Genomic DNA, 24,123 nt, shown 5'->3' on the forward strand with positions numbered 1-24,123 from the left:
GAAGCCGTCGGGATGTGGCGCTGGGCATGCCAGCACAGCATGCTTCTCCAAGCCACATACCTGGCAGGCGTAAACAACAGTCTGGCCGACAGACTGAGCAGAGTCATGCAACCGCACGAGTGGTCGCTCCATTCCAGAGTGGTACGCAAGATCTTCCGAGAGTGGGGCACCCCCTCGGTGGATCTTTTCGCCTCTCAGACCAACCACAAGCTGCCTCTGTTTTGTTCCAGACTTCAGACACACGGCAGGCTAGCGTCAGATGCCTTTCTCCTTCATTGGGGGACCGGCCTCCTGTATGCTTATCCTCCCATACCTTTGGTGGGGAAGACCTTACTGAAGCTCAAGCAAGACCGCGGCACCATGATTCTGATAGCGCCCTTTTGGCCCCGTCAGATCTGGTTCCCTCTTCTTCTGGAGTTGTCCTCCGAAGAACCGTGGAGATAGGAGTGTTTTCCGACTCTCATTTCGCAGAACGACGGAGCGTTGCTGCACCCCAACCTTCAATCCCTGGCTCTCACGGCCTGGATGTTGAGGGCGTAGACTTCGCTGCGTTGGGTCTGTCTGAGGGTGTCTCCCGGGTCTTGCTTGCCTCTAGGAAGGATTCCACTAAGAAGAGTTACTTTTTCAAGTGGAGGAGGTTTGTCGTTTGGTGTGAGAGCAAGGCCCTAGAACCTCGTTCTTGTCCTGCACAAAACCTGCTTGAATACCTTCTGCACTTATCGGAGTCTGGCCTCAAGACCAACTCAGTAAGGAATCACCTTAGTGCGATTAGTGCTTACCATTATCGTGTGGAAGGTAAAGCCATCTCTGGAGAGCCTTTAGTCGTTCGATTCATGAGAGGTTTGCTTTTGTCAAAGCCCCCTATCAAGCCTCCTACTGTGTCGTGGGATCTCAACGTCGTCCTCACCCAGCTGATGAAACCTCCGTTTGAGCCACTGAATACCTGCCATCTGAAGTACTTGACCTGGAAGGTCATTTTCTTGGTGGCAGTTACTTCAGCTCGTAGGGTCAGTGAGCTTCAAGCCCTAGTAGCTCATGCTCCATATACCAAATTTCATCACAACAGAGTAGTGCTCCGCACTCACCCAAAGTTCCTGCCGAAGGTGGTGTCGGAGTTCCATCTTAACCAGTCAATTGTCTTGCCAACATTCTTCCCCAGGCCGCATACCCGCCCTGCTGAACGTCAGTTGCACACATTGGACTGCAAGAGAGCATTGGCCTTCTACTTGGAGCGGACACAGCCCCACAGACAGTCCGCCCAATTGTTTATTTCTTTCGACCCTAACAGGCTAGGGGTCGCTGTCGGGAAACGCACCATCTCCAATTGGCTAGCAGATTGCATTTCCTTCACTTACGCCCAGGCTGGGCTGGCTCTTGAGGGTCATGTCACGGCTCATAGTGTTAGAGCCATGGCAGCGTCAGTGGCCCACTTGAAGTCAGCCACTATTGAAGAGATTTGCAAGGCTGCGACGTGGTCATCTGTCCACACATTCACATCACATTACTGCCTCCAGCAGGATACCCGACGCGACAGTCGGTTCGGGCAGTCGGTGCTGCAGAATCTGTTTGGGGTGTAAATCCAACTCCACCCTCCAGGACCCGAATTTATTCTGGTCAGGCTGCACTCTCAGTTAGTTGTTCTTCGTAGGTCAATTTCTGTTGTACCCTCGCCGTTGCGAGCTTCAATTGACCTGGGTTCTTGTTTTGAGTGAGCCTGAGAGCTAGGGATACCCCAGTCGTGAGAACAAGCAGCCTGCTTGTCCTCGGAGAAAAGGGTATGATACATACCTGTAGCAGTTGTTCTCCGAGGACAGCAGGCTGATTGTTCTCACCTACCCTCCCTCCTCCCCTTTGGAGTTGTGTGTTTCATCTTTTGCTAGTTATTCAACTGGCGGGAGCGGTCGCGCACGGGCGGGAAGACGGCCGCGCATGCGCGGTGGGCGTGCCCTGCGTGCCGACCGTCCCGCGAAGCTTTTTTCCGGTTGGTGGGGGCTGCCGCGGACGTCACCCAGTCGTGAGAACAATCAGCCTGCTGTCCTCGGAGAACAACTGCTACAGGTATGTATCATACCCTTTTTTCACTTTAAACATTTTTAAACACTTATCTTTTTAATTTTTTGATTTTGTCGGACTCGGGGGATCAAACGTCTGACATGCACGTTTCGCCCGCAATGGGCTGTCTCAAGGACATTCCCCTACAATATAAATACATAGAAGGTTGTTTAAAACATTTCTCCGATCTTCTTAATAAACTTCAACTTAGAGAAAATCTAACAAATCTCCAAATTAACACAGAACCACTCACCCTGTCTTTCTCTAGCGTCTGCTCAGCAAAAGTTATCAGCTAAGATGGCGCCAGCTTTTTTTCAAACTGCTTAAATACGTAAAACGTTATGACGTAATTAGAATTTTAAAGAGCAAAGAAATTTTGAGCCCCGCCCCCCAGGGCATTCCACCGGCAAGCAGACAAACAAAGTTCTGCTACCGGTGGAAAAACAGGTGGAAATTAAGTTAAAGACGTCCATTCGATTCTACATTTAAACCTTTAGGAGAAACCGTTTGAAACAGAAAAATGTTAAATTGTTCTCTATAATTCAACAATTTTTTAATAGACCCACCCTCCTCCCGATAATCCAGACATTCAACAATTCTCCATTTAATGTCATCCCATGAATGCTGCTTCTGAAGCCAATGTTCTACCAAAGGGGCTTGTAAATTCTGAGTTGTGATCTTAGATTTATGTTCATTTAAACGAGTTTTTATTGATCTGGAAGTCCTCCCAATATAAACTAAATCACATGGGCATACAATGGCATATATAACGTTCTTACTTTCACAGTTAGTTTTAAATCTACTTTTCATAGTTATATTTCTATCTGGTACAGTCCAATTTTCCTCAGTTATCGCTAGCGGACACCATTGACATTGACCGCAAATGGTTTGATTACCCTGAACATCTATTGTAAACTCTTTCGTAAAAAATTTATTTTTACTAAGACGTTCGCCTAATGTTTTACCTCTAGTGTAGGATATTAAGGGCAGATCTTCAAAGCATGAGTATAATCTCATAATATGCCAATAATCTTTCATCACTTTCGCTATTTTTTGACTTATCCCCGTGAAAGGTAAAATACAGGTAAGGCAATCTTCTTCTATTTTAGGAGTTTCCTGTATCAGAAGCGATCTCTGGGCAAATCTCGCTCTAGTATAAGCTCTTTTTATAGCCAATTTTGGATAGCCTCTTGCCCTAAATCTTTCTTTTAGCTCTTTAGCCTGTTTTTTAAACTCTATTAAAGAAGAACAAACTTGTCTTGCCCGCAGAAATTGGCTAATGGGAAGGTTAAACTTTAAATGGAAAGGATGAAAACTATTGAATCGCAACAGAGTATTTCTGCTTATTGGTTTCCGATATAGAGATGTATACAGTCTCTCTCCTTCCTTGTAAACTAAAAGGTCAAGAAATTCAATCGCTGTTTTCTCCACAGTGATTGTAAACGAAATATGAAGATCTATATTATTGAGCCAATCCAAAAATTCCATTAAAACAGATTTTGGTCCTGTCCATAAGAAAAAGATATCATCTAGAAATCTTCGCCAAAGTTTCACATACTTAAAATATGTAGATGGATAAATAGATCTAGATTCTATCTTTGCAATATAGAGAGTCGCTACCGACGGGGCCAACGTTGCTCCCATCGCTACTCCTTGAGTCTGTAGGTAGAATTGTTTATTAAACCAAAAGTAATTTTTACAGATAACCAGTTCTGCCAAATCATAATAAATTCAGTAGAGATCCTTTGACCTTCTGGCCGCATTTCCAAAATCTCTCTGATAGTCTTTAGGGCACCTGTTTGAGGAATCTTGGTATAGAGAGATACAATATCCAGCGTAACCAAATAAGTGTCATTTGGTAGTCCATCTATATTTTCTAGTTGTCTAAGAAAATGGGACGAATCTTTAATATATGAGTCCATCTTCTTCACATGGTCCTTTAAAAAATAATCTATAAAAATAGACAGGGGTTCCAAAATTGAAGATCTAGTAGATACTATAGGACGTCCCGGAGGAATAGAAATATGCTTGTGAATTTTCGGCAAAAAGTAGATTTTAGGGGTTTGAGGGAATTCTTCAATGAGAAATTTCCCTTCTTTAGCCGTAAGCATTTTATTTTTAAGTGCTTGAGAGACCAATTCTTTCACTTCCTTAACCAATTCTTTTAGTGGATCTTGGGGAAGTAGTTCATAAGAACCCAAATCCATTAGTTGACTATTCGCCTCTTTCATATATTGTATTTTATCCCAAACAACTGTAGCTCCTCCTTTGTCAGCTCTTGTGATAATAATAGAAGGCTCATTTATTAGATTATCTAATGCAATCCATTGTCTTGTAGTCATATTCATTTTAGGACAATCTAAACTTAGATGACTCTCCAATTCTTCTAACTCACGCAGAATTAAATTTCTAAATGTTAACACTATTGGATTAATGGGACCCGGAGGGTACCATTTAGATGACGGTTTTACAATTGAAATGTCTGGAGAAGATGGTTGGTCCATAAAAAAGATCTTACATTGTAATTTTCTGAAAAACTTGTATAGCGCCACTCTTAAGCGAAATGGATCATGACGAGTAGTTGGGACAAATCCCAAGCCTAAATTTAAAACATCTAGTTGATCCTCTGACAGATGGAAAGATGAAATATTGACTGTTGCTTCCGGGTTTTCCGTCCTCTGAAGTCCCCCGATCGGTTTTGTCCTCTAAGTTGTTGCTGTTGTTGTCTCGGTTGAGCTTTGAACGAATAGTCAACTAATGGATTTGGGTTCTTATGAACTACTTCCCCAAGATCCACTAAATGAATTGGTTAAGGAAGTGAAAGAATTGGTCTCTCAAGCACTTAAAAATAAAATGCTTACGGCTAAAGAAGGGAAATTTCTCATTGAAGAATTCCCTCAAACCCCTAAAATCTACTTTTTGCCGAAAATTCACAAGCATATTTCTATTCCTCCGGGACGTCCTATAGTATCTACTAGATCTTCAATTTTGGAACCCCTGTCTATTTTTATAGATTATTTTTTAAAGGACCATGTGAAGAAGATGGACTCATATATTAAAGATTCGTCCCATTTTCTTAGACAACTAGAAAATATAGATGGACTACCAAATGACACTTATTTGGTTACGCTGGATATTGTATCTCTCTATACCAAGATTCCTCAAACAGGTGCCCTAAAGACTATCAGAGAGATTTTGGAAATGCGGCCAGAAGGTCAAAGGATCTCTACTGAATTTATTATGAATTTGGCAGAACTGGTTATCTGTAAAAATTACTTTTGGTTTAATAAACAATTCTACCTACAGACTCAAGGAGTAGCGATGGGAGCAACGTTGGCCCCGTCGGTAGCGACTCTCTATATTGCAAAGATAGAATCTAGATCTATTTATCCATCTACATATTTTAAGTATGTGAAACTTTGGCGAAGATTTCTAGATGATATCTTTTTCTTATGGACAGGACCAAAATCTGTTTTAATGGAATTTTTGGATTGGCTCAATAATATAGATCTTCATATTTCGTTTACAATCACTGTGGAGAAAACAGCGATTGAATTTCTTGACCTTTTAGTTTACAAGGAAGGAGAGAGACTGTATACATCTCTATATCGGAAACCAATAAGCAGAAATACTCTGTTGCGATTCAATAGTTTTCATCCTTTCCATTTAAAGTTTAACCTTCCCATTAGCCAATTTCTGCGGGCAAGACAAGTTTGTTCTTCTTTAATAGAGTTTAAAAAACAGGCTAAAGAGCTAAAAGAAAGATTTAGGGCAAGAGGCTATCCAAAAGTGGCTATAAAAAGAGCTTATACTAGAGCGAGATTTGCCCAGAGATCGCTTCTGATACAGGAAACTCCTAAAATAGAAGAAGATTGCCTTACCTGTATTTTACCTTTCACGGGGATAAGTCAAAAAATAGCGAAAGTGATGAAAGATTATTGGCATATTATGAGATTATACTCATGCTTTGAAGATCTGCCCTTAATATCCTACACTAGAGGTAAAACATTAGGTGAACGTCTTAGTAAAAATAAATTTTTTACGAAAGAGTTTACAATAGATGTTCAGGGTAATCAAACCATTTGCGGTCAATGTCAATGGTGTCCGCTAGCGATAACTGAGGAAAATTGGACTGTACCAGATAGAAATATAACTATGAAAAGTAGATTTAAAACTAACTGTGAAAGTAAGAACGTTATATATGCCATTGTATGCCCATGTGATTTAGTTTATATTGGGAGGACTTCCAGATCAATAAAAACTCGTTTAAATGAACATAAATCTAAGATCACAACTCAGAATTTACAAGCCCCTTTGGTAGAACATTGGCTTCAGAAGCAGTATTCATGGGATGACATTAAATGGAGAATTGTTGAATGTCTGGATTATCGGGAGGAGGGTGGGTCTATTAAAAAATTGTTGAATTATAGAGAACAATTTAACATTTTCTGTTTCAAATGGTTTCTCCTAAAGGTTTAAATGTAGAAATCGAATGGACGTCTTTAACTTAATTTCCACCTGTTTTCCACCGGTAGCAGAACTTTGTTTGTCTGCTTGCCGGTGGAATGCCCTGGGGGGCGGGGCTCAAAATTTCTTTGCTCTTTAAAATTCTAATTACGTCATAACGTTTTACGTATTTAAGCAGTTTGAAAAAAAGCTGGCGCCATCTTAGCTGATAACTTTTGCTGAGCAGACGCTAGAGAAAGACAGGGTGAGTGGTTCTGTGTTAATTTGGAGATTTGTTAGATTTTCTCTAAGTTGAAGTTTATTAAGAAGATCGGAGGAATGTTTTAAACAACCTTCTATGTATTTATATTGTAGGGGAATGTCCTTGAGACAGCCCATTGCGGGCGAAACGTGCATGTCGGACGTTTGATCCCCCGAGTCCGACAAAATCAAAAAATTAAAAAGATAAGTGTTTAAAAATGTTTAAAGTGAAAAAATGGTTGATATGATATAAAATAATTCTGGCTAGATTAAATAAGAACAAGAACCTATGAAGAACTAGATGTCGTGAAGTTGACCTTATATATAAGAAGGGCGACTGACATCGCTGAGGTTCAAGATAAAATATATATATTGAATCATCTGAAGTAAATTTGACTGTTAAAAATTGTACATGCATATATACATATAAAGTTTTCTATCTCTAAATTGAAGAGGATCTAGAATGACTTAAACTGGATTACTATATTATCAATAGCTACGAGTTGAAAATCTGGTTAAAAGAGGAATAATAAACAGTTTCTGCCTATTGACTAGTGGTATACAGTTCTTTTGTCATCATTGGAAACTAATCACAAAAGATTCCTGGGTTTTCAATGTGCTATTATCTCAGGTTTCAAACTCTGCCATTAGACTGATTGTTGGCACGGTCCCAGTTACTTGACGTTCATACCCATGTGCTTTGGGAAGAAGTTAACATCGTTCTGTGGTTCAGCGTAATAGAATCAGTTCAGTTCTATTCTTGATTTCCAAGAAGTCTTGTATATCAGGGCTTGAAAGATCCCAGGAGCCAGGTTGCCATGGTAACTAGAAATTACTGTGTGGTACCTAGCATTTTTTTTACCCTGCTTTTTTTGTTGTTTGTTTTACTGCTGCTGCTGGAAAAGGAGCTGCTGCTTTTCTGCATCATGAGGATTTCTATAAGTTTGAGTCCTGTAGTTTAGGACCTCTCATTCTGATCTTGAGTCTCAAATCTTGTGAGACCAGCATGATAATTCCTGCATCACATGGCTCAAGCTTACTGACAGATGCATGATGCAGAAAAGGGGAAACTCCTGATGGCAGGACTGGATGCAGCAGAGCTGGCCTAATGGCGGGGGAAGATTTGGTGATGCCTGGCTGTATGGCTGCACAGTGGCAATGAGAAGCTGATAAGCTGTGGCTGGAATTTAGCTGGCTTTCAGGGTGGTGAAAACCATCTAGTTAGAGGGTTATCTAATTTAAGGAAGAGGTGGATAATGGGATAGGGGAGGGAGACTGGCATGAAAGTGAGGGATATTAGAGGGACTGGGTGATGACAGGGTGGGTGGAATAAAGGGGGTGAGACTGGATGAGTGGAGGAGTGGCCTAGTGGTTAGGGTGGTGGACTTAGGTCCTGGGGAACTGAGTAACTGAGTTCGATTCCCGGCACAGGCAGCTCCTTGTGACTCTGGCCAAGTCACTTAACCCTCCATTGCCCCATGTAAGCCGCATTGAGCCTGCCATGAGTGGGAAAGCGCGGGGTACAAATGTAACAATCAGTGGATGGTGGTACTCCAATGACTTGCTGCAAGGCATTAAGGACCAAATTTACCAAGTTTTCATTGAGGGGCATTTCGGATATGATGTTTAAGTTGGACTTTGGATATTTTGCGCCAAATGTCCCAAATCCGAATAGGAAATATGGCCATTTGTGAAACAGCAAAGTCTATTCCCCCCCCCCCCCCCCCCCCACTCTGAAAATGGCCATGTGCAAGTTGTTTTCATTCTTTGTGTGTTTATCTTTTTGGGCCATTAAAAAAAAAAAGTCCAAGTGAAAAACGTAGAAAATCAAGCAGTTGGGATGTAGGAGGAGCCAGCATTCTTAGTAGACCGGGCAACAGAGGCATCCCAGGAGAGCAGTGGGGCACCCAAAGAGACACTACAGACGACTTCATATAAAAGCTCCCAGGTACACATCTCATCGCTACCCCCTTATACTGTATGCAAAATAGGTTTTGGAAATACTGATTTAGACGTTTTGAGAAGAAATTCATCCAAATGCTGCTTTATGACACTTTTTGAACTTTTTTCTCTTTTGAGAATGAGCCCCTTATCTCTTAAACTCAGAATGGGAAAACAGCCTTGGTAATCAGGTCCTGTGACGAAACAGTGGGTTTCCAAGCCTGAAAACTATATTTCATGAAGTGTATTTTTCTTAATTGGCCTGCAGATGATGCTTGTTTTGAGTTTTAAAGCTGTTGCAGAAAAAGACTTTCTGTTTTCCAGTGTAAGCGTATGGAAAGGCAATCTGCAGTACCATTGGGCAGCTGTTTTCAAAATCGATGCCCTGGGCTCTGATTGGTCCTGGATTTCAAATCTAGCCTAAAGGTACTGGATTTTCTCCAGTCTCAGCCAGGGAGTGGAGAGAAAAAGATCTCTTTACCGAGGCCCTTTGAGCAGTTATATTTTATAATCTGTGAGCAGCTATATTTCCTGAACTCCCCAGGTAGTAAACAAATGTTTAGGTAGTTTTATAATTGGTCCCTATTCAGTTACCTGTTATTGTTTGCTGAGTTCACCATGTTACCTAGAAAATGCTCTTGTAGCTATTACTTCAGCTAGAAGAATAAGTGAACTTCAAGCCTGGATATAGTCATCAGAACAAGGTAGTTCTTCATACTCTAAGTTTGAGCCAAAGATAGTCACACATTTTCATCTTAGTAAGTAGAGGAGTGTGGTAGCCGTGTTAGTCCACTCTTAAGGTTATCAATAGAAATCAAACAAAATAAAACATGGAAAAGAAAATAAGATGATACCTTTTTTATTGGACATAACTTAATACATTTCTTGATTAGCTTTCGAAGGTTGCCCTTCTTCGTCAGATCGGAAATAAGCAAATGTGCTAGCTGACAGTGTATATAAGTGAAAAAACATTCAAGCATTGCTATGACAGTCTGACAGGGTGGGAGGATGGGGGTGGGTAGGAAGTATGCATGGGGACATCAAAGTATATCTTTGGTATTCTAACAGGGTGGGTGTGGACAGGTGAGGGGAGGGTGATCAACAGAGACATACAGCTTTATGGTTTATAATGGGCTAGGAACCCCAGGTCCTTGTTAAGTCCTTTCTGTGGGTGTTAAAATATTCAATCATTCTGACTTCAAAGGTCTTACGTTCTTGTATGGTTTTAAAGTTACCTTTGAGGATTCTCACTGTGAAGTCACTGGTGCAGTGTCCTGGTCTTGTAAAATGTTGCCCAACAGGCGTGGGAACCCTGCTGGCACCAGCATTGTTTATATGATGTCTATGTAAATTGAATCTTGTCTTAAGCATCTGGCCTGTTTCTCCAATATAGCATCCTTCATTACATTTTTACACTGAATGATATATACCACATTGGAAGATGAGCAAGTGAAAGATCCCTTTATGTTGAATGTCTTTCCTTTGTGGATGACTTTGGGGTCCTGTGAAATATTTTGGCATAGTTTGCAACTGGATAAATTACAGGGAAGTGTGCCCTTCTGTTCCTTTTCAGTCTGTGAAGGAAGTTTACTTCTGATTAGCTTGTGTTTTAAATTGGGTGGCTGTCGGAAGGCCAGTACTGGTGGGGATGGGAATATCTCTTTCAGTAATTCATCCTCCTGGAGTATAGGTTGTAGATCTCTTATGATTTTCCTCAGTTTTTCCAGCTCTGGATTGTATGTCACTACAAGCGGGATTCTGTCTGTGGATTTTTTCTTTTTGTACTGTAGCAGATTCTCCCTGGGTGTTTTGAGGGAGGAGGCAATATTCTTGGAGATTATTTTGGGGTTGTAGCCCTTCTGTTTGAAGGATTCAGTCAGGGTTTTAAGGTGTCTGTCTCTGTCCCCTGGGTCAGAGCAGATACGGTGGTATCTTGTGGCTTGGCTGTAAATGATGGATCTTTTTGTATGTGAAGGATGGAAGCTGGAGTTGTGGAGATAGCTACATCTGTCTGTGGGTTTCTTGTATACAGATGTTTGTATACAGCCATCACTGATTGAGACTGTGGTGTCCAAAAAATTGACTTTTTCTGGAGAGTAGTCAATTTTGAATCTGATTGTAGGATGGTATGTATTGAATGCAGAATAAAATTGTTTCAGAGTTTCTTCACCCTCCGTCCAAATCATAAAAATGTCATCGATGTACCGGTAGTATTTTAGAGGTTTGGTCTGGTGTGTATTCAGAAATGTCTCTTCCAGCTCAGCCATCTTAGTAAGGAAATAGTGCACTCTACATTTTGCCCTAAATTGTATAAAGCCTTGTTGCATTCTGGACTGCAGACAAGCTCTTACTTATTACCTGAAGCAAATTGAATCCATTGGAAATTCTTCACTAAAAGTGAATAACAAATTTGCATCTGATTCTGTTAAGAGCAAATTGGTGGTAACTAGTCAAGTGCAATCTCATCTAATCAGAGTCACTGCAGCTAATGTGGCTCTCCTTAGCTGTGCTTTGATGGATATCATATGTAAAGTAGTGATTTGGTCTTTTCTTTATACCTTCATGTCCCATCACTATTTGGACCAATCCACGATTGGGCAGTTCATTTGGCTGAACTGTGTTGGCTCAACCTATCTTTATGGTATTGCAACTCTTGCTGCTTTTGATGAGTGGGCTGTTCCTAAAACCATGGATAGTACATAAAGAATTGAGCAGTCCTGAGCTTTGGAGTCACTCACTTGTTTGTCTGACTTGATCCTGTTTGTTAGAAACATGATGGCTGGTAAGGGCCAAAAGGTCCATCCAGTCTGCCTGTCCTCAGTAACCACTAACTCTTCCTTTCCTAAGGGATCCCACATGCCTGTCCTACTCTTTCTTAAATTCTGACACAGTTCTTGTCTCCACAATTGATCAGACTTACTCCCCTTTTACAAAGCTGCGCGGTAATGCTGACACTGGGCTGAGTCAGCATTACCGCACCGGCAGCCACTAGTGCGGCTTTGTAGAAGAGGGAGTTAATCTTCTCTACCTCCTCAAGGGATGCATTCTTTCTTAAGCTATGGAACTAACTAAGGTACTGAGGAGACCTCTGTGAATGAGAAGGACCATATATGCTTAGAACTTTACCCCTTTGTGTACCTGGTTAATCTTGCTAAGGAAATTGACTGTTAACAAATGAGAAATCTTGCTTTTTAGTTAAATGGATAATTTAGTATGCATTTTTTTTCTCTGGTAGGTTTATTACCCGCCCTGATGTTACACAAAAGAGAATGGCAGACTTTCTGGACTGGACACTTACAACACTATCTGCATCGAACTTTCAGACCATGGAGGGAGTCATAATAATGAATGGAATGCTCCAGGCCCTGGTGAGAAGACTGTTCATTTTAAAAATTTGGTTTTTCTGAACTTTTATTTTCTTTATCAATTTGTTAACATGCTTTGGACAGAAATAGTTAATAATCTGTTTCTAAAATAATAGTAATCAATTAAGTCCCAATAGATAGTAACATAGTAGATGACGGCAGAAAAAGACCTGCACGGTCCATCCAGTCTGCCCAACAAGATAACTCATATTTGCTGCTTTTTGTGTATACCCTACTTTGATTTGTACCTGTGCTCTTCAGGGCACAGACCGTATAAGTCTGCCCAGCAATATCCCTGCCTCCCAACCACCAGCACCACCTCCCAACCACCGGCTCTGGCACAGACCGTACAAGTCTGTCCAGCACTATCCCCGCCTCCCAACCACCAGTCCCGCTTCCCACCACCGGCTCTGGCACAGACCGTATACGTCTGCCCAGCCCTATCCCCGCCTCCCGATCTTGACTAAGCTCCTGAGGATCCATTCCTTCGGCACAGGATTCCTTTATGCTTATCCCACGCATGTTTGAATTCCGTTACCGTTTTCATTTCCACTACCTCCCACGGGAGGGCATTCCAAGCATCCACTACTCTCTCCGTGAAAAAATACTTCCTGACATTTTTCTTGAGTCTGCCCCCCTTCAGTCTCATTTCATGTCCTCTCGTTCTACCACCTTCCCATCTCCGGAAAAGGTTCGTTTGCGGATTAATACCTTTCAAATATTTGAACGTCTGTATCATATCACCCCTGTTTCTCCTTTCCTCCAGAGTATACATGTTTAGTTCAGCAAGTCTCTCCTCATAAGTCTTGTAATGCAAATCCCATACCATTCTCGTAGCTTTTCTTTGCACCGCTTCAATTCTTTTTACATCCTTAACAAGATACGGCCTCCAAAACTGAACACAATACTCCAGGTGGGGCCTCACCAACGACTTATACAGGGGCATCAACACCCCCCCCTTTCTTCTGCTGGTCACACCTCTCTTTATACAGCCTAACAACCTTCTAGCTACGGCCACCGCCTTGTCACACTGTTTCGTCGCCTTCAAATCCTCAGATACTATCACCCCAAGATCCCTCTCTCCGCCCGTACCTATCAGACTCTCCCCGCCTAACACATACGTCTCCCGTGGATTTCTACTTCCTAAGTGCATCACTTTGCATTTCTTCGCATTTTAATTGCCAAACCTTAGACCATTCTTCTAGCTTCCGTAGGTCCTTTTTCATGTTTTCCACTCCCTCATGGGTGTCCACTCTGTTACAGATCTTAGTATCATCCGCAAATAGGCAAACTTTACCTTCTAACCCTTCGGCAATGTCACTCACAAATATATTGATCTTGCATTCTGTTCCTACTACTACTACTAATCATTTCTATAGTGCTACTAGACGTACACAGCGCTTTACACATTATATATAGGTACTATTCTCTGTCCCTAGGGGGCTCACAAGTTTGCATTGGGGTTTCAAGCCCTGGTGTCAGAGTGGCTATTCTTGAGTACCAGTAGGCTTAGGAAGAAGAAATTCAACAGAATGATGATTTTTAGAGAGCTGTATCCCAGGGACTGCTTGCAAATAAAGAATGTTAACTGCTCTGTTTGAATGTATTTCACGTTCGTATTTAAAATATCAGCTTTTTCTTGATGTTGCTTAGGCTATGCAAGTTTGGCAAATGTCCTTTCCAGCCCCCATAATCCCTCCCTTGCGGTGCTGCTCAATAGCAGCTGGTCACTTACTGCCGGATTCTATATAGTTTGCCCAGAGTTAGGTGCGGATTGCAGGTCTGAGCGTAAGCTAATTAGGTGATGATTATTGGTGTTAACAAGCATTTAATTGGCAGTAATTAGGATTTCTGGTCAGATCTACCCTATGTCCTATTCTGTAACGTGAGCCTAAATTTCATAGCGTGCAACTCCAAAGGGGGCATGGGCAAATCAGGGGTGTTCTCAGAAATTAGGCGCAATGTTATAGAATATTTTCACTCATGTGCCTAACTGCCATCAGTTGGGTGTGAGCATTTAAACCAGCTTACCATTTTAGGGTAGTTCTTGGTACTCATTTCAACTTAAGTTTCTTCCTACGGTAGTGTCTGATTTCTATCTTAACCAGTCTGTTGTCCGGCCAGCTTTTTTTCCCAGGCTTCATGTCTACAGAGGTGAAACTGCACTGCAGAAATTGGACTGCAAGAGAGCCTTGGCTTTCTTTTTGCATAGCTGTGACATGGGCATTTTGTCATACATTCACAGCCCACTGCTGTTTAGAAAACATTTCAGTATGTTTTCCAGTTCATCTTCCAGAATGTTTTCTTTGGGGATTAGTATCCGGTTCCATGCCTACTAGGCCCATTTGTTTTCTGTTTCAGGCTGCCTTCCAAAAACAAAAAAAGGAAGAAAACGAACCAAAACAACAAAATGATAGTTGTAACCAAAAATACATTTGTACCTGCCTATTACAGTGCCTAGTTGTTTCCCTTTTTTTGTTTTTCTGTTGAAGGTAGCCTGTAGCTATGGAGCCCCACTCTGTGAGGATTTGTATTCTGCTTGTCCTTGGAGAAAACCAAATACTTATCTGTAACAGGTGTTTTTGTGGACAGCAGAATACAAATCCTCGTGTAAATCCTCATGTACCCTCGTCCTCAGGGAGTTATATTCTACTCAAGGTAAATTAGATCCTCTGAGGTGGTTCTGCACAACAGCAGCAGGCGGGAATTGGCTCACATACGCAGTGAAGCAACTCCAAAGCTACTTGTACATTTTATTCTCCGAGGACAAGCAGGCTGCTTGTTCTCACGACTGGGTGACGTCCGCGGCAGCCCCCACCAACCGGAAAAAGCTTCGCGGGCGGTCCGCACGCAGGGCACGCCCACCGCGCATGCGCGGCCGTCTTCAGTCTTTTCCGCGCTGGAGAGAGTCGTGCGTCGCCGCTCTCTCTTAGTCAGCCCCGGAAAACCGTCGCGTTGTTCGCGAATTCGTTTAATTTTTGTTTCTGTTGCCGCGCGCTCCAGATTTTTCTTTTTCCTTTAAAAAAAAAAAAAAAAGAGAGAACGCGCTTTATTTTTCCCTCGTTTTCTAGTGGGGGCGTCGCGTTGCGGCCTTGTGGCCGCGTGGTCGATTATTTTTTGAGGTGTGATTTACCGCCACCATCGACGACTTTAACTTCGCCGACGCGATTTTTCCGTCGATGTCCTCGAAGGTCCCGAGTGGATTTAAGAAGTGTGGTCGGTGCGGCCGGCCTATCTCGCAGACTGACACCCACGCTTGGTGCCTCCAGTGCCTCGGGCCGGAGCACAATATCAAGTCGTGTTCTTTGTGTCTTGGTCTCCGGAAACGGACTCAGGTTGCGAGGCAAGTTCTTCGGGACCGTCTTTTTGGAACTTGCGCCAGCCCGTCGACCTCGACGGCATCGGTATCGACGGCCGGTTCTTCGGTACCGGTATCGGTGTCCGCGAAATCGACACCGATGGCATCGACCCCAGGAGTACAGGTCCCGTCGGCCCGCCGGTCCTCCGGTGACGGTAGGGGTGAGAGGCCGCGTGGGCAATCGGCCCCGGTCACTCCCTCTGCCCATGGCCCTCGGGACCGAACCCTGTCTGACCCGGCCCCTCGAGACCGAGGGGGATCGATCTCCTCCTCCTCCGTTCCACCGGGCGCTGATGACGGGCACTGCAAAAAACAGAAAAAGCACCGTCATCGGTCCCCATCGGTGCGCCCGGCCCTCGGTGCCGGAGAGGAGTCGACGCCGAAGCGTCCACGTCGAGAGGAGAGGTCCCCCTCGGTAGTGGAGGTACCGACGCGTCAGGGTCCCAGCACTTCGGTGCAGTCTCCTGGACCCGAGCAGCTTCCGGCACCGACGCCTCTACCGGCCCCCCCGTCTTTCCCGACAGCGGGCCTGGACGAGTGCCTCCGAGCCATCCTTCCGGGGATCCTGGAAGGGCTGATGCGCCAGGCTGTGCCGGCGCCGGGGCTGCTTGCGCCCCCGGCGCCGTTTACTGTGGCGCCGGCGAGCTCTAGCCCGGTGCCGAGGCCTTTGACACCGCCGCCTCTTGCGGCGCCGGTCTCGACCGCCACGCAGGTGGAGTCCCCGTCGACGTCGATGGAGGGAGCTTCGTCCCCGCCAGCGCGGGAGTCCACCGCTCGACGACACCGAGGCCTCGGTGCCTCGACGTCGAGCCGGGCCCGGTTAAGGACTCAGCTACATGAGCTTATGTCCGATACCGAGGAAGAGGCCTCGTGGGGGGAAGAGGAGGACCCCAGATATTTCTCCTCAGAGGAGTCTGCGGGCCTCCCCTCTGACCCCACGCCTTCACCAGAGAGGAAGCTCTCGCCTCCTGAGAGCCTCTCCTTTGCCTCCTTTGTACGGGACATGTTCATTTGCATTCCCTTCCCCGTGGTCTCTGTGGATGAGCCGAGGGCTGAGATGCTCGAGGTCCTCGACTATCCATCACCACCTAGAGAGTCCTCCACGGTGCCGTTGCACAATGTCCTCAAAGAGACACTGCTTCGGAACTGGATGAGACCATTATCTAATCCCACCATTCCCAAGAAAGCAGAGTCCCAGTACAGAATCCACTCGGACCCAGAGTTAATGCGGCCCCAATTGCCCCATGACTCGGCGGTCGTGGATTCTGCTCTGAAGAGGGCACGGAGTTCGAGGGATACCGCCTCGGCGCCCCCGGGGCGGGAATCTCGCACTCTGGACTCGTTTGGGAGGAAGGCCTACCAATCTTCCATGCTCGTGACCCGCATCCAATCTTACCAGCTCTATACGAGCATCCACATGCGGAACACTGTGAAGCAACTGGCGGACCTGGTTGATAAGCTCCCGCCGGAGCAGTCCAGGCCTTATCAGGAGGTGGTCAGGCAGCTGAAGGCATGCAGAAAGTTCCTGTCCAGGGGTATCTATGACACCTGTGACGTGGCATCTCGTGCTGCGGCCCAAGGTATAGTGATGCGCAGGCTCTTCTGGCTGCGTGCCTCTGACCTGGACAACCGCACCCAGCAGAGACTGGCCGACGTCCCTTGCCGGGGGGATAATATTTTTGGCGAGAAGGTCGAGCAGCTGGTGGACCAACTGCATCAGCGGGAAACCGCCCTCGACAAGCTCTCCCACCGGGCGCCTTCAGCATCCACCTCAGCAGGTGGACGTTTTTCCCGGGCCCGGCAGGCTGCGCCCTATGCTTTTGCCAAGCGTAGGTACACCCAGCCGTCATGAAGGCCTCGACAGGCACAGGGACAGCCCCAGCGCGCTCGTTCTCGTCAACAGCGTGCGCCTAAGCAGCCCCCTGCGCCTCCACAGCAAAAGCCGGGGACGGGCTTTTGACTGGATCCACGGGAACATAGCCGCCCTCAAAGTGTCCGTGCCGGACGATCTGCCGGTCGGAGGGAGGTTAAAATTTTTTCACCAAAGGTAGCCTCTCATAACCTCCGACCAGTGGGTTCTCCAAATAGTGCGGTGCGGATACGCCCTAAATTTGGCCTCCCTTCCACCAAATTGTCCTCCGGGAGCTCAATCCTTCAGCTCCCATCACAAGCAGGTACTTGCAGAGGAACTCTCCGCCCTTCTCAGCGCCAATGCGGTCGAGCCCGTACCATCTGGGCAGGAAGGGCAGGGATTCTATTCCAGGTACTTCCTTGTGGAAAAGAAAACAGGGGGGATGTGCCCCATCCTAGACCTGAGAGGCCTGAACAAATTCCTGGTCAAAGAAAAGTTCAGGATGCTTTCCTTGGGCACCCTTCTGCCAATGATTCAGAAAAACGATTGGCTATGTTCCCTGGATTTAAAGGACGCATACACTCACATCCCGATACTGCCAGCTCACAGACAGTATCTCAGATTCCGCCTGGGCGCACGGCACTTTCAGTATTGTGTGCTGCCCTTTGGGCTCGCCTCTGCCCCACGAGTGTTTACAAAGTGCCTCGTGGTGGTGGCGGCGTATCTACGCAAGCTGGGAGTGCACGTGTTCCCATATCTCGACGATTGGCTGGTCAAGAACACCTCGGAGGCAGGAGCCCTCCGGTCCATGCAGTGCACTATTCAACTCCTGGAGCTGCTGGGGTTTGTGATAAATTACCCAAAGTCCCATCTCCAGCCAACCCAGTCTCTGGAATTCATAGGAGCTCTGCTGAATACCCAGACGGCTCAGGCCTTCCTTCCCGAAGCGAGGGCCAACAACCTCCTGTCCCTGGCTTCGCAGACCAGAGCGTCTCAGCAGGTCACAGCTCGGCAGATGTTGAGACTTCTGGGTCATATGGCCTCCACAGTCCATGTGACTCCCATGGCTCGTCTTCACATGAGATCTGCTCAATGGACCCTAGCTTCCCAGTGGTTCCAAGCCACCGGGAATCTAGAGGATGTCATCCGCCTCTCCACCAGTTGCCGCATTTCACTGCTCTGGTGGACCATTCGGACCAATTTGACCCTGAGACGTCCATTCCAAATTCCACAGCCCACGAAAGTGTTGACGACGGATGCATCTCGCCTGGGGTGGGGAGCCCATGTCGATGGACTCCACACCCAGGGTCTGTGGTCCCTCCAGGAAAAGGATCTGCAGATCAACCTCCTGGAGCTCCGAGCGATCTGGAACGCACTGAAGGCTTTCAGAGATCGGCTGTCCTGCCAAATTATCCAAATTCGGACAGACAATCAGGTTGCAATGTATTACGTCAACAAGCAGGGGGGCACCGGATCTCGCCCCCTGTGTCAGGAAGCCGTCGGGATGTGGCGTTGGGCTTGCCAGTTCGGCATGCTCCTCCAAGCCACATACCTGGCAGGCGTAAACAACAGTCTGGCCGACAGACTGAGCAGAGTCATGCAACCGCACGAGTGGTCGCTCCATTCCAGAGTGGTACGCAAGATCTTCCGAGAGTGGGGCACCCCCTCGGTGGACCTTTTCGCCTCTCAGACCAACCACAAGCTGCCTCTGTTCTGTTCCAGACTTCAGACACACGGCAGGCTAGCGTTGGATGCCTTTCTCCTTCATTGGGGGACCGGCCTCCTGTATGCTTATCCTCCCATACCTTTGGTGGGGAAGACCTTACTGAAGCTCAAGCAAGACCGCGGCACCATGATTCTGATAGCGCCCTTTTGGCCCCGGCAGATCTGGTTCCCTCTTCTTCTGGAGTTGTGCTCCGAAGAACCGTGGAGATAGGAGTGTTTTCCGACTCTCATTTCGCAGAACGACGGAGCGTTGCTGCACCCCAACCTTCAGTCCCTGGCTCTCACGGCCTGGATGTTGAGGGCGTAGACTTCGCTGCGTTGGGTCTGTCGGAGGGTGTCTCCCGTGTCTTGCTTGCCTCTAGGAAGGATTCCACTAAAAAGAGTTACCTTTTCAAGTGGAGGAGGTTTGTCGTTTGGTGTGAGAGCAAGGCCCTAGAACCTCGTTCTTGCCCTGCACAGAACCTGCTTGAATACCTTCTGCACTTATCAGAGTCTGGCCTCAAGACCAACTCAGTAAGGAATCACCTTAGTGCGATTAGTGCTTACCATTATCGTGTGGAAGGTAAAGCCATCTCTGGAGAGCCTTTAGTTGTTCGATTCATGAGAGGCTTGCTTCTGTCAAAGCCCCCTATCAAGCCTCCTGCAGTGTCATGGGATCTCAACGTCGTCCTCACCCAGCTGATGAAACCTCCTTTTGAGCCACTGAATACCTGCCATCTGAAGTACTTGACCTGGAAGGTCATTTTCTTGGTGGCAGTTACTTCAGCTCGTAGGGTCAGTGAGCTTCAAGCCCTGGTAGCTCATGCTCCATATACCAAATTTCATCACAACAGAGTAGTGCTCCGCACCCACCCAAAGTTCCTGCCGAAGGTGGTGTCGGAGTTCCATCTTAACCAGTCAATTGTGTTGCCAACATTCTTCCCCAGGCCGCATACCCGCCCTGCTGAACGTCAGTTGCACACATTGGACTGCAAGAGAGCATTGGCCTTCTACTTGGAGCGGACACAGCCCCACAGACAGTCCGCCCAATTGTTTGTTTCTTTCGACCCTAACAGGCTAGGGGTCGCTGTCGGGAAACGCACCATCTCCAATTGGCTAGCAGATTGCATTTCCTTCACTTACGCCCAGGCTGGGCTGGCTCTTGAGGGTCATGTCACGGCTCATAGTGTTAGAGCCATGGCAGCGTCAGTGGCCCACTTGAAGTCAGCCACTATTGAAGAGATCTGCAAGGCTGCGACGTGGTCATCTGTCCACACATTCACATCACATTACTGCCTCCAGCAGGATACCCGACGCGACAGTCGGTTCGGGCAGTCGGTGCTGCAGAATCTGTTTGGGGTGTAAATCCAACTCCATCCTCCAGGACCTGAATTTATTCTGGTCAGGCTGCACTCTCAGTTAGTTGTTCTTCGTAGGTCAATTTTCTGTTGTATCCTCGCCGTTGCGAGGTTCAATTGACCTGGGTTCTTGTTTTGAGTGAGCCTGAGAGCTAGGGATACCCTCGAAGAAAGTGAATGATACATACCTGTAGCAGGTGTTCTCCGAGGACAGCAGGCTGATTGTTCTCACCTACCCTCCCTTCCTCCCCTTTGGAGTTGCGTTTTCATCTTTTTGCTTGTCATTCAACTGGCGGGAACAGTCGCGCACGGGCGGGAAGACGGCCGCGCATGCGCGGTGGGCGTGCCCTGCGTGCGGACCGCCCGCGAAGCTTCTTCCGGTTGGTGGGGGCTGCCGCGGACGTCACCCAGTCGTGAGAACAATCAGCCTGCTGTCCTCGGAGAACACCTGCTACAGGTATGTATCATTCACTAGCTGGAGAAACTTTCCCTCATTAGCTCTGTCAGTGACATCATCCATGCAGTGAGGACTTTGCAACCTGTTGTCCATGGAGAACATATGCTAAAGGTAAGTAACTTGGTTTTATGACCACTGTTGCAGCCTATGGTACTCTGTGAGCTGTGGTGCTTCGGGCTTATTTGTCTGGGTTTGGCTGTGATGACCAGTTGGTGTGCCTCACAGTTGTAGTGACCTTTAGGCCATTCTGTTTTTATTGCCCCATTGCTGATTATAGTCCCTTTGTAAAAATGAGACCAGTTAGTTGTCTTGTTTTGTGCTGCTTTATAGCATTCAACTTTGATCACCTCAGCTTACTGATTAAGAATAGTTCTGGCATTATTTATGGCACTGAGAGTTTGGAAGATGAGCCCTAAAACAGCAGTAAACTTGTACATAATGTCAGCAAGGTTTCTGATGGCATCTGGAGATTTGAATTTTGTTTTTCAGGTGCAGAAATGGTTTGGGGAGAGTGTGTTTAGATAGGGATTTTAATGGGACTCTCCTGGTGACTGAGTTATAGCTGTTCACTCAGTGTAGGATGTCCTTGGCTAGTTCTCCAGGTTGGATCTTTGATCCCTGGGTTGGCTGTGAGTCAGTGTTCATAGCCTCCAGTAGGAAGGAGTCAATTGTTGCTTAAGGGTGATAACCTAGTGGTTGGATTCAGGGTCCATGATTGCAGGGTTCTGGAAGGAACCCTGGTATGTGGCCCCTGCCCAAGGATTGTTGCTGATTAACTAGACTACTTGTTTTGGTGGGGATATAAAGTGGGGGACATTTAGTTGCAAATGAAGGGTTAGGGTACCAGGATCCCAGTTTTGGTTAAGTTGAGCTGGAGGTCCACATGAGCAGAAGGGGACTACTGGATCCAAAATTGAAAGAGGAATTTAGTAAGTGAGTGGAATAAGTAGGTGGAAGAGGTATGGTTGGCAGTCTGAAGGACATGGTACTACACATTTCTATCAGAAACAGTTTCACCTTTTATATGTTGCCTTATGGTAGGATTCAAGAATGCAAGCTGAAGTTACTTTGCTTTAAATACGTATGTACTGGCAGTTGGGTGGTGCCATTTGCTGGCTCTGGAGAGGATTGAATGACTTTTAAATGACTCTTCCAGTTGTAAACTTACTCTGAAAGTTAAGCTGCTCATTTTCAAAGCAGATGGACTTCTTAAAATGCCTAAAAAAAAATCCATCTGCTAAAAACGTCCAAATCCTGATTTTGGAAAGTCAGAATTTGAATGTTTCCCACTGCAGTTTGTCCAAATAGCATAGGGGAACGCTTTGGGTGGAACTAGGGAGAGCCCAAAAGTAGGACGTCCCAACAAGTATTTTCAAATGGGAAGAAATGTCCATGTCTAAAAAGGAGGGCATTTTTATCTAGACCTGTTTCAGTCATGTCCAAGTTACAGAAAGTTGCTCTAATTGAGCTGCTGACCACTAGAGGAATTAAGGCATGCCCCCCCCTCCTTAATCCCCCAGTGGTTGTTATCCCCCTCCCTCTCCTCTGTAAGTGAAACTGGAAAGGAAAACAAGGCTCTGTCAGCTGCCGGTATTATGGCCATTCTGAACAAAGCAGCAAGCAACTCAGAGCAGTACAAAAGAATATACTGGGTCAGACCAGTGGTCTATCTAGCTCACTATCCTGCTTCCAGCAGTGGCCAACCCAGGTCACAAGTACCTGGCAGAAACCCAATTACTAGCACCATTCCATGCTACCAATCACAGGACAAGCAGTGGCTTCCCCCATGTCCATCTCAGTTACAGGCCATGGACGTTTCCTCCAGCAACTTGTCCACATCTTTTTTTAAACCCAGATATGTGAAACACCGTTACCACATCCTCCACAGTAGACTTCCACATCTTTTTTTAAACCCAGATATGCTAACCGCCATTACCACATTCTTCACAGTAGCCTAGTGGTTAGTTTGGTGGGCTGTAAACAAGGGAACTAGTTTCTAGTCCTACTTCGGTTTTTTTTTTTGTTTAATCTGAGCCTTCGAGAAACAGAAAAATACCTACTGTACCTAAATATATGACATCTGCAAGCCTGAAGGATATTGAAGTGGTGTACATTCAGGTACAATAGGTATTTTTCAGGTCCTGGAGCAATCATATTTACAAAAAAAGAGTTACAGTGGAGTTTGAACCTGCATTCCTTGGTTAACAGTCCACTTCACTAAGCACTAGGCTGCTCCTCCGTTCTTCTGGGATGTCTTTGTGGCCATAGTTTTGAATATGATGTCAGATGTTCATGACCCTAGTTTTTTTGTCATTCAAAACGTTGGATGTTTCACTTCGATTATGGCTGTGATGTGGACATTTTTGCACTGAAAACGTCCAAAATGAATAGCCATGTTTCAGACAGGAAATATAAACATTTGATTGTCTGTGAGATGGATGTTTTTTTTGGTTTTTTTGTTATGAACAGGACGGTTTTTTTTTTATTTTTAACTTGGTCCCAGATGCACAAAACCAAAGAGCCAGCAACGTGGTTTTTATACCAGTTCTAGTTGGTTTAGCGAGCAAGGAGTAAAACAAGACATGCACAAAAGGGTTTTCCGAGTTCTTTTCCTATCACGGTAGCAGCTAACAAAAACGGAATGCAAAGCTATTCTAATGAGCTAATTACTATGTAAATTTGCATGCAAGGTGATGCGCAGCCGTTTTCCGACCCGATGCACAGAAGCAGACCCTAGCTTTACCGTGGAAAAGTTAACGGGTGGTCCGGAGCTGTCGGTCCTGACAGCTCCAGACTTTCCGTTAAATTTGAGTGAGCTTCACACAACAAAGTATCAGGGCCAAATGTGCTGTAGGCAAATGCACTGTAACAGCAGGGACTGCTTTTAAGCAGAACACAAAAAAGTGTGACAAAAATTCAACCTGAACGGCTGTAGGGAGCTAGTGAGCTCCTGTGATGGAAGGAAAGGATCCTGCTTTAGCTGGCCAGGGCCAGGCAGATAGAGAAACCGCAAGCCAGAACGCTGGAGCAAACAGAAATTCTGTTGAGATGAGGGAGAGCTGTAGCAGTTCTTGTGTTGCTGCTGCCTGTCCTGCCCCTCAAAAAAAGAAAAAAAAATGCAAATAACAAAACAACCTGTACTCCAAAATGCTCAAAAATATATAAGTGCAAACCACTCCTTTTTTTTTGCTCATGGAGGACAGAGTCTTAAGTAGACAGTTTTGAGATGGTCATCCTTTTCATTCTTGTTTTAATACAGTTCAAGAGATCTTGGTAGATGGTTTTATAATTTTCATTGTTCTTTAAAAACCAAACCATTACCTCTTCTA

At 45.7% G+C, this 24,123-nt stretch overlaps 1 protein-coding gene across 1 annotated transcript in view; it reads left to right on the forward strand.

Moving 5' to 3' along the window:
- Positions 1–24,123, forward strand: part of TBCD (tubulin folding cofactor D) — a 477,889-nt gene that overhangs the window by 56,366 nt on the left and 397,400 nt on the right. Inside the window, exon 8 of the mRNA XM_030208042.1 lies at positions 11,936–12,068. Within this exon, the coding sequence (XP_030063902.1) occupies positions 11,936–12,068 (133 nt within the window). The remainder of the gene's footprint in view (positions 1–11,935; positions 12,069–24,123) is intronic.

The sequence above is a fragment of the Microcaecilia unicolor genome, chromosome 6 (assembly GCF_901765095.1).
Source record: "Microcaecilia unicolor chromosome 6, aMicUni1.1, whole genome shotgun sequence".
Taxonomy (NCBI): Eukaryota; Metazoa; Chordata; class Amphibia; order Gymnophiona; family Siphonopidae; genus Microcaecilia; species Microcaecilia unicolor.